At 40.7% G+C, this 14,105-nt stretch overlaps 1 protein-coding gene across 1 annotated transcript in view; it reads left to right on the top strand.

The window, feature by feature from the left end:
- MMS22L (MMS22 like, DNA repair protein) overlaps window positions 1-14,105 on the top strand; it is a 141,277-nt gene that overhangs the window by 20,849 nt on the left and 106,323 nt on the right. Inside the window, exons 8-10 of the mRNA XM_077812836.1 lie at window positions 6,072-6,202; window positions 7,883-7,996; window positions 10,701-10,880. Of these exons, the coding sequence (XP_077668962.1) occupies window positions 6,072-6,202; window positions 7,883-7,996; window positions 10,701-10,880 (425 nt within the window). The remainder of the gene's footprint in view (window positions 1-6,071; window positions 6,203-7,882; window positions 7,997-10,700; window positions 10,881-14,105) is intronic.

Genomic DNA, 14,105 nt, shown 5'->3' with positions numbered 1-14,105 from the left:
TGTATATCAGCCAAGTCAAGCACAAAAAATAATTCTGGAGTACTATTTTTTTCCCTTTTCTATAGGTGTTATCACATTGCATTGAAATCCACCTTAGTATAGAGCTTCTAAATAATGTTCCAAGATTGATGCATATGTGAATTACAACAATTGCAGTAATCTAGACATTGCGGTATATGAGAGCCAGCTCCTGTTTTAGTAATTCATTCGACGTTATGGGAGTGAAAGAGGCCAACAAGACTTCCTGTTAAGTTTCCATTCATAATACGGTGTTATGGAAAGGCAGATATATACTTATCCAAGAACTACAGGAACATTTAACTGCCACATACAAGTTAGAGTAATAATAATACTTTAATACTTTTACACTAACTAATCTGCACAATGCCCTGTAAAAAAGATTTACTGAAACATATAAGGGCAGATTCTGCCACCTTTACTCATGTTGAGTAAAATCTTACCCCATGTGGTATCCTATTGACCTTTCAGCTGAAATTGAACTTGACCTCAGTAGGACCACTCGTGGATTAAGGTGTTGATCAACATGAGAAAAGGTGGCAAATTTGGCCCGTAGCGAATACATTACATAACTGTACAAAATGTATTGTAGTAGGATGTCACATAATAAAGAATTTTCAGCAAAAACAGTTACAATCAAGTGTATGTTCACTTGAATTCAGTACGCGTAACTTTGATATGAGCTGCTCTCAAGCAATGAATTTATAAACATTTATATTGCTTTTTTTTAATGAGTGTGCAAAAATTTTAGACACTTGATTGCTCAGTTACTTGAGACAGATGCAGCTGCTATTTAAATTGATAACAAAATGTCTCATTATGTCACTAAGAACCGTACTCATGCTTGGTCACTTATCCACAGTGTTGTAAGTCCTCTAAAATATTCCAGTCTTTGATTTTGTTCAGCAGTTTAGTTATGGATTCAGTATCCAAAACCCCACCAAACATCTTGTTGTCCTGGGGGAATTCTGTGTTACTGCGCATGTGCATAATTAATGAGCCATGCATATTTTAATTTTTTGCGCAGAAAAAAGCTTCTGCTGAAATGTTGCTGCAGTTCTGCCTTTTGCCCACCAGAGGATGCTGTGGTAATAGAACACAGCAACAGCTCCTGGCCAGCGGGAGAAGAGAGAGCCTGTAGTGCCGCCTTTACAGTGCCTGTCAGGCCAGATCAGGAGACGGGGGCTATGGGGAGACAGACAGTGTGGGGTGCTATGGGGGTGGTCAGACAGGAGCTCATAAGGGCTAGTGGGGGAGGACAGAGTGGGGCAGGGGCTGAATGGAGTGGAGGAACAGGGCCACGGGGGAGTGAGTTGCAGGGCCACATGGTGGTGGGGGAGGAGGTGCAGAGCTACATAGGGACAAAAAGTGGCTGATTGGGGGCACAGAGACACTTGGGGACGGGGGAGAGGGTACAGGGACACATAGGAATGGGAGTGGCTGGGTGGGGGAACACAGAGCCGGAAGGGAGAGGGGATACAGAGCCACATGGGGACAGGTGAGGGGTTCAGGGCCACATGGGATGGGGCGAGTGGGTGTCTGAGTGGGGTTGGAGGGACACGTGGACTGGGTGAAGGACACATCGGGGTGCAGGGACACATGGGGACGGGGCATATGTGCCTGTCTGAATGGGAGAGGCTAGGGGTCAGTCAGGGTCTGCATGAGGCAAGCTCCCTAAGAATCCCTCCCTGCCCCCCTAAAAAGCTGTTCCATACTCTTCCCACCCTTACCCAACAACCCTCCAAGTTCACACCCAATCCCAGTAATTACTTCTCTCTCCCTCAGCAACTCTATTATCCCTGCCTCCCCCAAGCATTTGCATTGCTTCTGAGGGGTGTGGGAAATACGGTTCTGTACTGTAGTTGAAATGAATTATTTATTACTCAGAGAATCTGTTTGTCAAAAAAACATTTCCTGAATCTTTTTTGTTGTCTGTATTGTTATAGATGTACTTGCTGACAGATATTTTAAAATAAATGACCAAAAATAATTGAAACTGTTTATATCGTGTAATTTTGACCAATAAAATATGCAGAATTTTGCAGTATTTTAAAATATTATGTGCAGAATTTTCAATTTTTTGGCACAGAACTCCCCCACGAGTAAAGAATCTTGTGTATACGGGATCCACACAGTTTTGTAATGAACAGAGATAGATGATGTTGCGTGTGAGGGTTGGGGGTTAAGTGTTTTGTTTTTTGAGAACTCTTTCCAAACTGTGGCAGAAAGAGTTGGTGTTATATAAAAAAATAACGGTGTCAAGGCATGGAAGGCAAGGTCCCTTCCCCACACAGCTTATAATTTAAACAGAGAGAATGCATATAAGCAGAGATAAGGGTATGGGAGGTAATGAAAAGCAGTGTGATTTACTGGTGAAGTTAAGCTTTCATCAGGGTTTTGCCATGATTTAAAAAAAAAATTAAGTGGATTTGGTGGGGAAAATTTTGAATTTTGGTTTTCTTGAAATTGATGTTGCTAGGAAATTTTTTTTTCCTTCAGGAAGCAATTTAAAGAGCCTTTTTTGTAATTGAGAGGTGTTAATTGTTGATCAGATTCTGGGTGGCAATCCAGTACACCCTCTGCACACCTCCAGTGCACCCTCTGGGCTTGTGTTTTAGCATTAAAATTCAGTCAACCAGACTATAGTGTATGCATTAATTTTACTCGGTCTTGTATCCTCTATGCCTTGTAGCGCTCCTAGGCTCTTGTTGGTTTTTTTTTCTTCTTTCTTTTTCTCTCTGAAGCAACTCAGGTGAAACCCTGACTCCACAAAAGTCAGTGGGAGTTTTGTCATTAGTTTCAATCTTCAAGAATAAAATATGGGCCCAATTCTGCAAGGCTTCTGTTCCACTGATGTCAATGAGAGCTCTGCAGGTGGAGGCCTTGTAAGATAAGGCCTTATGAGCTGTCCAGGATTATGGAACCGAGTACTCTTTCCTTAGTTATCTGTGTAACTGTCTCCGTACGTTCTACTTGGCATAGGGTCATGCCAACGTTTTACACAAGCACTTTTTAAGGACAGTGTAGATCTCCCTTCCAATGATAAAATTGTTTGTGGTCAATTCATGTGCCTGTAAAACATGTAACGATTTTAGAACACACGTAAGAACATAATATAAGAACAGCCATACCAGGTAAGACGAATGATCCAGCTAGCCCAGTATCCTGTGTTCCACCAAGGGCTTCAGAGGGAATGAACAGAACAGGCAATCATCCTCTGTCGTCTACTCCCAGCTTCTGGCAAACAGAAGCTAGGGACAGTCAGAGCATGGGGTTGCATTTCTGACCATCCTGTCTTACAGCCATTGATGGACCTATCCTTCATAAACGTAACTCCTTCCTTTTTGAATCCTGTTATAGTTTTGGCCTTCACAACATCCCCTGGCAGTGAGTTACACAGGTTGACTGTGCATTGTGTGAAGTACTTCCTTTTGTTTTAAATCTGCTGCCTATTAATTTCACTGGGTGACCCCTAGTTCTTGTGTTTTGTGAACGAGTAAATAACATTTCCTTATTCATTTTCTCCACAACAATCAAGACATCTGTCATATCCTTCTTAGTTGTCTCTCTTTTCCAGACTGAAAAGTCCCAGTCTTTTTAACCTCTCCTCATATGGAAGCTGTTCCATACACCTAATCATTTTTGTTGCCTATCTTTACCTTTTCAAATTCCAATATATCTTTTTTGAGATGGGGTGACCATATCTGCACGCAGTATTCAAGCTGTGGGCGTACCATGGATTATGTAGAGGCAATATGCTATTTTCTGTCTTATCATCTATCCCTTTCTTAATGATTCCCAACGTTCTGTTAACTTTTTTTTGACTGTTGATGCACATTGAGTGGATGTTTTCAGAGAACTATTCACAATGACTCCAAGATCTCTTTCTTGAGTGGTAACAGCTAATTTAGACCCCATCATTTTGTATGTGTCGTTGGGATTATGTTTTCTAATGTGCATTACTTTGCATTTATCAACACTGAATTTTATCTGCCGTTTTGTTGCCCAGTCACAAAGTTTTGTGAGATCCCTTTGTAACTCTTCACAGTCTGCTTTGGATTTAACTATGTTGAGTAATTTTGCATCTGCTAATTTTGCAACCTCACTGTTTACCTCTTGTGATAAATGAAATAGGGGTGGGGGGGAGTCCCTTTTATGGACACCCAGCCAGCCAGTTAGCTATACAATCCCTCTTAGTTGTTGTTCTCTACTTGCTTTACCTGTAAGGGTTAAAAAGCCTCCCTGCATAGGTAAAAGGAAGAGTAGGCACCTGACCAAAAGAGCCAATGGGAAAGCTAGAACTTTTAAAATTGGGAAATAACTTCCCCTAAGTCCGTCTGTGTTGGGGAGAAGCAGAGACAGGGCTGTAGCTATGCTGTAAGAGTTTGGGCCAGGTATGAAAAATCATACCTAGAAACTACTCATTTGAAACCCCAGATATGTAAGTAGATCAGGAAATGGCTAGGAAGATGCGATCAGGTTTATTTGTTTATTTCTTTATGGCTTGTGGACTCCTCTGTGCTAACCCCAAATGCTTTTATTTTGCCTGTAACCTTTAAGCTGGACCTCAAGAAGGTTATTCTTGAAGCTGAATTTTTGTAAGTGGGTTTTTTTTAATCTAGCAGTAGCCTGAGTTTTCAATGTATCTTCTTTCTTTTTGTTTTTAATAAAATTTACCTTTTTTGAGAACAGGATTGGATTTTGTGTCCTAAGAGGTTTGTGCACATGTTGTTTAATTACCTGGTTGCAACAGCTGATTTCCTTTGTTTTCTTTCTCAGCTCTTCCCCCCGGGGTGGAGGGGGGAGGGGTGAAAAGGCTTGAGGGTACCCCACAGGAAGGAATTCCCAAGTGCTCCTTTCTGGGTTCTCAAAGGGGTTTTTGCACTTGGGTGGTGGCAGTATCTATCCATCCAAGGTCAGCTGTAACCTTGGGAATTTAATACAAGCCTGAAGTAGCCAGTATTAATTTTTAGAATCCTTGCGGGCCCCCATCTGCACTCAGAGTGCCAGAGTGGGGAATCAGCCTTGACACCCCTTTTCCCAGATCATTTATGAATATGTTGAACAGTAGTAGTCCCAGTACAGACCCCTGGAGGACACCACTATTTACCTCTCTCTATGGTGAAAACTGACCGTTTATTTCTACCCTTTGTTTCCTATCTTTTAACTGATTTTTGATCCATGAGAAGACTTCCCACTTATCCCATGAGGCTTACTTTGCTTAAGAGCCTTTGGTGAGGGACTTTCTCAAAGGCTTTCTGAAAGTCTAAGTACACTGTATTGATTGGATCACATGTTTGTTGAATTCTAATAGATTGGTGAGGCATGATTTCCCTTTACAAAAGCCATATTGAATCTTTCCCAGCAAATTGTGTTCATCTAAATGTCTGATAATTCTGTTCTTTACTATTGTTTCAACCAATTTGCCTGGTACTGAAGTTATGCTTACTGGCCTGTAATTGCCAGAATAGCCTCAGGAGACTTTTTAAAAAATTGGCGTCACATTAGTTACCTTCCAGTCATCTGGTACAGAGAATGATTTAAGTAATAGGTTACGTGTCACAGTTAGTAGTTCTTCAATTTTATATTTGAGGAACTTCAGAACTCTTGGGTGAATACCATCTGGTCCTGGTGAGTTATTACTGTACAGTTTATCAATTTGTTCCAAAACCTTCTGTAATGACACCTCAGTCTGGGACGGTTCCTTAGATTTGTCAAACAGAGGCATTTGTTACTGAGAGGAATTTGCAAATGAAGAAACCTTTACTGCAGTGTAGTGACTGCAGGGATTGTGCCAGCAAAGTAGATATTATAATGCCAACCATTCTATTGTCAACTAGAATAATATCAAACTTTTATGAAAGGGAGAAGACATCAGGGATTAATTTGGAATGGGAAAACTTTCCTCAAATAAGTTTTCTGCTTGTAAACAAAAACGATATTCCTCTCAGAATTGCTTGTTGACCCAAATACAGTGCATAGAAATTGTTGTCTTTGTGTCCGTAGAATCAAGCCGAAGTGTTAAGGAGATCTGATCTTTTGTTGTGTTTTAGGACAAATTGTGTATGCTCACCAATTCATGAATCTAACAGGAGAAAATTTAACCAATATCAGTTTATTTGAAGCCCACTGTGGAAACCTCTTCTGCGATCTGATAAGCTTGTCAATCAGCAAATATACAAAGGTATTATTATTTTATTTCTTTTTTGCAGAAAGCACCTGAAAGCCCCAATCATAATCAGGGCTGCTTTGTGTTAGGTGCTGTACAGATGCATAGGAAAACAGTCCCTTGTTGGTGGTGTTTTAAAATTTTGCCATTGGTTTAATATACCAAATTTTTAAAGAGTGTTATTTGTTAGAAACTCATACTGTGTTGTATTTATTCATGACCATCTGGCAATTGAATGGGAGAGTAATTTTGAAGTGCACTGTGTACAGAACTGAAGTGTGTGCCTCATTTAATAAGTTCAGTGTGCTGGGTTTCATGCCAAACATGAGCTGTAGATGCAGAAAATATCTTTCCATACTTTCTCAAAAGGAACAAAAAGAGTGACTAAAACCTTGGCAGTAAGCTAACTGGGCGCTTACTTACAATGTCATATTACGCTTTATATTTATGCCACTCCTATTTCAACAACCTCAGCTTTCTGTTACAGCTTCTTTACATTGGTCAAGGGAAACTTTGGGTAGACAGACAAGAGCTAGCTGTGTTCAAGCTAGCATGCTAAAAATAGCAGTATAGCCAAAGTAGCAGGACCAGCAGCTTGCACGTGCCACCTGAGTACAAACTGGCCTGGACCTCTTGGGTGTGTACTTAGGCAACTAGCCCATGTTACCCCTGGCTACGCTGCTATTTTTGTCACACTAGTTGACCAGTGCTAGTGCTTTTCTGTGTACCTGAGCAGCATGCTCCCAGCTGCAGTGTAATGTACCCTTTTTTGCGTAACTCTTTTTTCATTTGTATATATAAACATTGGTACGCTGACTTTTCTTCACAGCCTTCTATCATCAGCAGATCTAAACTAGGAAGTCTAATTGCTCTATATACCAGCCAGTAGAGTAATCTCACATTCTTTGATATGTTGTTACTGTGGATTCTGCTCTAGGTGCACACACATCTCTGTTTCTCTGAGTGTGAGAAACTGAAAGGTAACTCACCACAAGACTGCTTTACATATTAAAAATCAGTCTAAAGAGAATTTCTCTAAACAAAAAGTAATAATCAGATAACGCACATGATTCAAAATGTGCTCTTTGGAGCATGTTAAAATAATGTCTTATTGCAGGACCACCAAAATGCTACTATGTGAAATATTGTAGGGACATTGAGGCATTTTAACATATTCCCATGAACAAAAACTCTCCTCAGTTGAACAAATTTTGTTCTGTTAGCATTACACATAACGATTAAGGGATTTGCATGTTAAAAATAATAAATACTAAATCATTTGGAAGCTTTTACTTCTCTTCCCAGGAACATCAAGTGAATCTAATCAATCATTTTCTCTCTCTTTCACTAATAGACAATGAATTGGTATTTAGTGCTATTTCTTTTCATTAGTACTTAGAACATCCCTTTCACTTATTAAATATTTTTTTGAAAGGTCATTTGAACCTGATTTAGTAAAAGCTTAAAAGTAATGCTACTTATACTGTACATTGGTAGATAATGGTTCCTTTGCTATGTGCATGATTTATTTTAGATGTTAATGGAATAGTGCATTGTGCTTCACAAGAATCTTCTGTAATTGTGTATAAATTCTACATTGTTGCAAGAAAGAGAATGGAAATATTAGTATGTAAAATGCAACTTCAGATAGCCTGCTGCTCTGAGAGTGAATGGACTTCATATTTTCTTCACCAGGTTAGACCATCGGAGGCTCTAACTAGTCACCACTACCCCTGTAGTTGCATTAAGGAATTATGGGTTCTGCTTATTCATCTGCTGGACCACAGAAATAAAGGGTCTCAGACAGAGGTAAGTGGAAACATTGCTGCATGCACAGCATGAGGAAAATATAGGAAAGTGTTTACAAAACATTCAAATAGTGATTGGTCAATTACCAAATTAAGCACCACATTGTGCCATGAATGCACCAGTTCACATCCAGCGTGATGCAGAGTTGCCCCATCAGGAGCTTTAGGAGAGATTATGCTCCCTGACATACAAGAGACAAATGTGCCAGCTATGTCACCTTAGCCCCCACTCTTGAGAGTTTGTTGTGTCCTGGTTTGAGTTTTGTCACTGGTAGTTTTCTTGTGGCCCAGGGCACTGATAGGGAGCAGTCCCTGTTTTCAGGAAAGCAAGGCAATTGAGGCTGTTACTCTCTATTGGGGTGGGGGGGGACCACAAGAGAAGGGCAGTAGTCCTTGCATAATTGGCCCCCCGACACACCCACCCACCCACCATTAGGCCATTTGCACGGCAAGGCCCAGCTACAATCTTTCCCTGAATATTTATTAGAAGAAATTTCAGAAAAGCTTCTTTGAAAGCACCAATCTTCATGAAATCCAAAGCACTGTTCTTCTTTCAAATGGGTTTAAATACGCATTACTGCAGTGCATAGTCTGTATATCATCAAACAGCTTCACGGTAGAGTATTCAGAATTTTTAATGTGAGCAGACATAAAAAAGTCTCTTTAGTGAAAATTTTCTGATTGTAAATTATTTGTGCTACAGTAGCATCTACAAGTCACAGTCAAGATCAGGGTGCCAGTGTGCTACGTGCTGTACAAATGCTGAGCATAACAAAGTCTATATTTCTGAAGATCTTATAACATAATTAGACAAGACAGACAAAAGGTGGTTGAAGAGAGGAGTGTTGTTCCCATTTTTAGAAATGGCACATCTGCATGATTTGGGTAAAGGAATGGAGAGTATTCTTAACATTTGAGGATGACACCAAGCTGGCAGGATTTGCAATCAGTTTAGAGTGCAGAATTAGAATTCAAAATGACCTTGCCGAATTGGAGAATTGGTATGAGTTCAGCAAGCTGAAATTCAGTAAAGACAAGTGAAAAGGAAAAATCACTTAAAAATCACTTCACTTAGAAAGGAAAAATCAAATGCACAACTACAAAATAGAAAATAACTGGCCAGCTTAATAGGCTCTGGGGTTATAGTGGATCACAAATTGAGTACGAGTCATCAGTGTGTTGCGGTTGCGAAAAAGGCTAATGTCATTCTGGGGTATATTAAAAGGAGTGTTGTATGTAAGACCAGGGAGGTAATTGTCCCACTTTACTCAACACTGGGGAGGCCTCAGCTGGAGTACTGTGCTCAGTTGTGAGTGCCCCACTTTAGAAAAGATGTATACAAATTGGAGAGTGTCCAGAGGAGAGCAATGAAAATGATAAAAGGTTTAGAAAATCTGACCTATGAGGAAAGGTTAAAAAAAACCTGGGCACATTTAGTTTTGAGAAAAGAAGACTGAGGGAGGACCTGATAAGTCTTCAAATAATAAAGAGGACAATGATCAATTTATTCTCCATGTCCACTAAAGGTAGAACAAGAAGTAATGGGCTTAATCTGCAGCAAGGGAGATTTAGGTCAGAAAATAGGAAAAGTTTCTAACTCTAAAGTTTCTAACTATAAGGGCAGTAAAGCTCTGGAATAGGCTTCTAAGGAAAGTTGTTGAATCGCCGTCACTAGAGGTTTTAAGAATGGATTAGACAAACACCTGTCAGGGATGGTCTAAGTTTACTTGCTATGGCCTCAGCTCAGTGGGCTGGTCTTGATGACTTCTTGAGATCCCCGCCAGCTGTACAGTTCTATAAGTCTATGATTAAGTGACTTGCCCCAGGTCACAAAGGAAGTCTGTGATGGAACAAGGAATTGTTTCACTTCTCAGGCTAATGTGCTAACCAGTGGACAGTCCTTCCTTCCCATTGTGCTGGGCTGTGGCAGAGCTCCAGACTTTAAAAAGATCTCCTGAGTCCCCATCCAGTGCCTTTAACACAAGATCATAATAAATATAAAAATGTCAAGCTAGCTCCTTTAATTAAAATAAATAAATGTGTAGGCCTTGTTCTCTCTTACTAGATCTTTCCCTAGCTAATATTATTTCATATAATTATTTATCTGCTATATGAAGTGCAGGCAAACTGTTATCCATTTTGAGAACTCGGTTGTGTCTAAAGTTCCTGTTCCATTTGATATATTTTATGTATTCTGAGACTTGTTTTTAAAGAATATTTTCATAAACTGTTTTTCACTTTCAGGGTTTAAATAGTTCAGTTTTTCTTTTGTTAGACAGGTCAACTACAGTCCACACCAGTGCAAGATGATTCTGTTTTCCTCATTCTTTTGAGGATGGTAGAATGCACCACCTTCTAGACCCCGGCTCTATGTGCTTTTGAGCTAGCCTGTAAAAATTCTAGGAGCATGTTCTCCCATGATGACTAATGGTCATCCTTTCACTGCTCTTGTTTTCCATTTGCCTTCTGAAGAATAAAATCCTAAAATGGCTCTAGGTTTTCCTGGGTGCCACTTAACTTTTGTTATTCAGTATTTTTTTAATGACTGTCAGCTTGTTTTTTCCTTTAATACCAAAAGGACAATCTTAATGAGTAAACAGGATAGTATTGAGGGAAATCTCTTTAACATAGACTTAGACTATCATTTAATCTACTGTACAAAGTCATTTAATGCAGCCCTGGTGGGCTTTCTCTGTTCTCTGCAGTCTTTTTGGAGCTGGGTGAATAAACTTCTGAAGAAAGTCTTTGAAAGACCCAGTACTGCAGAAGGGATGTCTGTTTTTGAGCTAGTGCAGTGCAAAGATCCATTAAGTTTTAGCTGGTGGATTATTACTCATCTGGCATCACTTTACCAGTTTGACCGTAACGGAAATGTAGAGGAAAAGGTAGGTTTGTATTTTCTAATATTTTAACATTTTATTTACACCTGTAATCTCATGCAGGTATTTGGTGGTGGAAAATGGAAATTGGAAAATGGATCAGTGTTGTTACGCTAATTTTTCATGTCTACATTACGAAGTTCCTTTAAAGGTTCATTATTTTAAGGCGTACTGCTTGCAATCTATTCCATGAGCCCTGAGCATATGGATTTAAAAAACATGGATTCAGTCAGTAACCCAAGTAAGGGGACTAGAAAGTCCTGCTAGTTAGCAGTCCATGTACTTATTGCTAAAAGAAAAGGAGTACTTGTGGCACCTTAGAGACTAACCAATTTAATTGAGCATAAGCTTTCGTGAGCTACAGCTCACTTCATCGGATGCATATTGTGAGCTGTAGCTCACGAAAGCTTATGCTCAAATAAATTGGTTAGTCTCTAAGGTGCCACAAGTACTCCTTTTCTTTTTGCGAATACAGAGTAACACGGCTGTTACTCTGAAACCTGTACTTATTGCTGTAGCATATGTTTTAAGACTGTCCGCCTTCAGCATAACTGCTTCATTGAGTTCACTGCTTCAGTAACTGAACATATTAGAATGATTATCTGCATTGGATGCTAGCTTCATGTAGGTTTTCTATTCTTTAAATGAGGTGTAAAGCTGAAGCATTGACTGCACTCAGTCATTAATGCCACTTGTCATAAGAGTTAAGGGTGTTAATGTTGGTGCTCTCACTGAATTCCAGTCTGGCTAATTACATTCTGCCTAAGTAATTTCCCTTGCAGTTTAAATTGCATTCATATTTTTCTTAATTTCCTGTTCTAAACTGTTATGTAGTGTTGCTGTGTACTGTTAAATAAACTGCATATTATTAAGGTTGCTTGACACTTCCCATTAGAAGATCCTGTTTTCAATTATGTATGACTTTTTGCCAAACTTTACCCATTTGGGCTGAGATTTCCCATGCCAGATGTCTGCCGCAAGATGAGTTTCGTAGTTTTTTTGTTTTTGTTTTTTGAAAAATTTCACTAAAACCGTTAAGCTGTTTCTGAGCATGAGGCTAGGAAAAAATACATTGTTTCGCACTAATAAAAAACAATTGGCAGCTTTTTCTTTGGAGAACTCTAGTGTCCTGGTGCTTTGGAGCAGGGGCTTGAAATTTGGCAGTTTGTGTTAGGAGCATTCCTTTTGCTGTCCCTGTAAAATCCACCTGCATTTGGCTGGCTCAGTGGAGTCTTTTAAGACTATAGCAGCTAAAATTGCTGAAGAATCTGTGCCCACTGGTCATGATCCTGGTGCTGATCAGACTATGCATGCCCACAGAGCAACTGAGCAGGGCTATAAAGGTGGAATTGGACTTTCCTTGTAATGGTTGCTCCCAACTGCCCTGGGCAGGGGTGGAACTGAAAGCAGGGAACCTTTCATTCCTGTGCTCTCAGTGACCCCTCTGCTGAAGTCCAGACAGCACGGGGGAGGAAGCTGTCTGGCTCCAATGCAAAGGGGTTTGGGCCATTGTGTGTGTGTGTGTGTGGGGAATGGATTGGGATAAGGAATTTGGAGGGAGAGATTAGAAGTGGAAGCTGGCAGGCAGGGGGTGGGGAGGAGAGCGAAAGTAGGACTGGTAATTGTGGGGAGACTGGGACAAGGAGCCAAAGGAAGAATGGGATTGGCTGGGCAAGGAGACTGGGACAAAGAGGCCTGTCTAATGTTGGTCCACATAGAAGATAAAAACCTACTACTGCTATTAGTTACCTCAAATGGCAGAGGTCTGTGCAGTAGTTCTAAAGGTTCCAACGCTGCTGGTGAACCATGTGGGTGTCAATATGATGCCACATGATGGAATTTCTATTTTTTTCAGATCGCTTTTTTTAAAACCTAGGAAATTACATAAACACAAATTTATGTTAAAGGAACATTGAAGTTGCAAAACCAAGCAAACAAATGCTATGAAATGCCAGGCTTAAGGCTGAAAGAGGTGGTTGTCTTTAGGATCCCAGCTTCATTTGTTGTAGAAGTCGGAAGGTGCACAGTGAATGAGGCAGTGTATTTCATGAAGAGAAAGAATGTTTTCCTGGTTAAGGCAGTTGAACGCTGCTCTAGAGAATTGGATGCTATCTCTTAAACAAGTCACTTATACTTTTCACAAGTGGCTGCAAATTGTGTATTCCTTACTTTCTGAGTGCCCAATTGAGACTGGGGGTCTGATTTACAGAAAAGTCCTGAGCACTCACATCTGCAGCTGAAGCCAATGGGAGCTGGGCTTTGGCTGTATTTGAGTAGTATATAATGTTAAGTACTCTGAAAAATCAGGTCCTGGGTGTCTCAAATTAGATACTTTAGACCTTTGGACCTTAATCTCACTGTGCCTCAATTCCCCATCTTGTAAAATGGGGATATCCCCCTTCCCCAATTTTCACTAAGGTGTTGTGAAAATAATTGAATTTGTTTGTGAAGCACTCAGATGGCATAGTGCTAAGTGGCACAGAAAAGCCCATGAGATAATTAATGTCTGTTTTCAGAGCTGGGTTTGAATACTGCAGTAAATAAGGCATGGGACCACACGTGGAACAGTGAGGAGATAATAAAATAATGAATAGCAGCTCATTAAGAGAGCACCATCCATTCTGTACACTGAATGAGGCGGGGGCCTGTGGAAAATATAGTATAGTAGAACCTCAAAGATATGAACACCAGAGTTACAGACTGACCAGTCAACCGGACACCAAGTGAAACCAGAAGTAACCAATCAGATAGCAGCAAAGACCGACGGGGGGGGGGGGGGGGGGGGGGAGGAGGAGGAGAAGCAGCAAATATTGTAATGTGCCCGTATTGCATCTTAAAAGTAGGCACATCTGGGCAGGTTGCCTGGCTCCACCTCCCTACCCCCATGTGCAGGGCAGCCACTTATAGCAAGATGCTGGGACTGCCGGCCCAAGGCAGCCAGAGCCAGCCAACAGATCAGGAGCAGCACTTTCACCCCCACCCCCCGCCCAGGATGGGGACACACTGTTTTCATACACCTACACGCGCACCCCCTTGCCGTGAGGGGGACAAGCTTGCAAAGTCATGCCAGGGCTCAGTAGGCAGTTCAACTGCTGCTGAAGCCTGGCCTGGACTGTCAGCTGCTGGATCTGGAGCCTGAACTGTGCTTTGTTACAAACATTTCAGAGTCATGGACAACCTCCATTCCTGAGGTTTCTGTAACTCTGAGGTTCTACTGTATGCGATTGTTAT

Source organism: Eretmochelys imbricata, chromosome 3 (genome assembly GCF_965152235.1).
Source record: "Eretmochelys imbricata isolate rEreImb1 chromosome 3, rEreImb1.hap1, whole genome shotgun sequence".
NCBI classification, from domain to species: Eukaryota; Metazoa; Chordata; order Testudines; family Cheloniidae; genus Eretmochelys; species Eretmochelys imbricata.
Note: the sequence above shows the minus strand (reverse complement) of the source record. Positions and strands in the feature narration are given on the sequence as shown.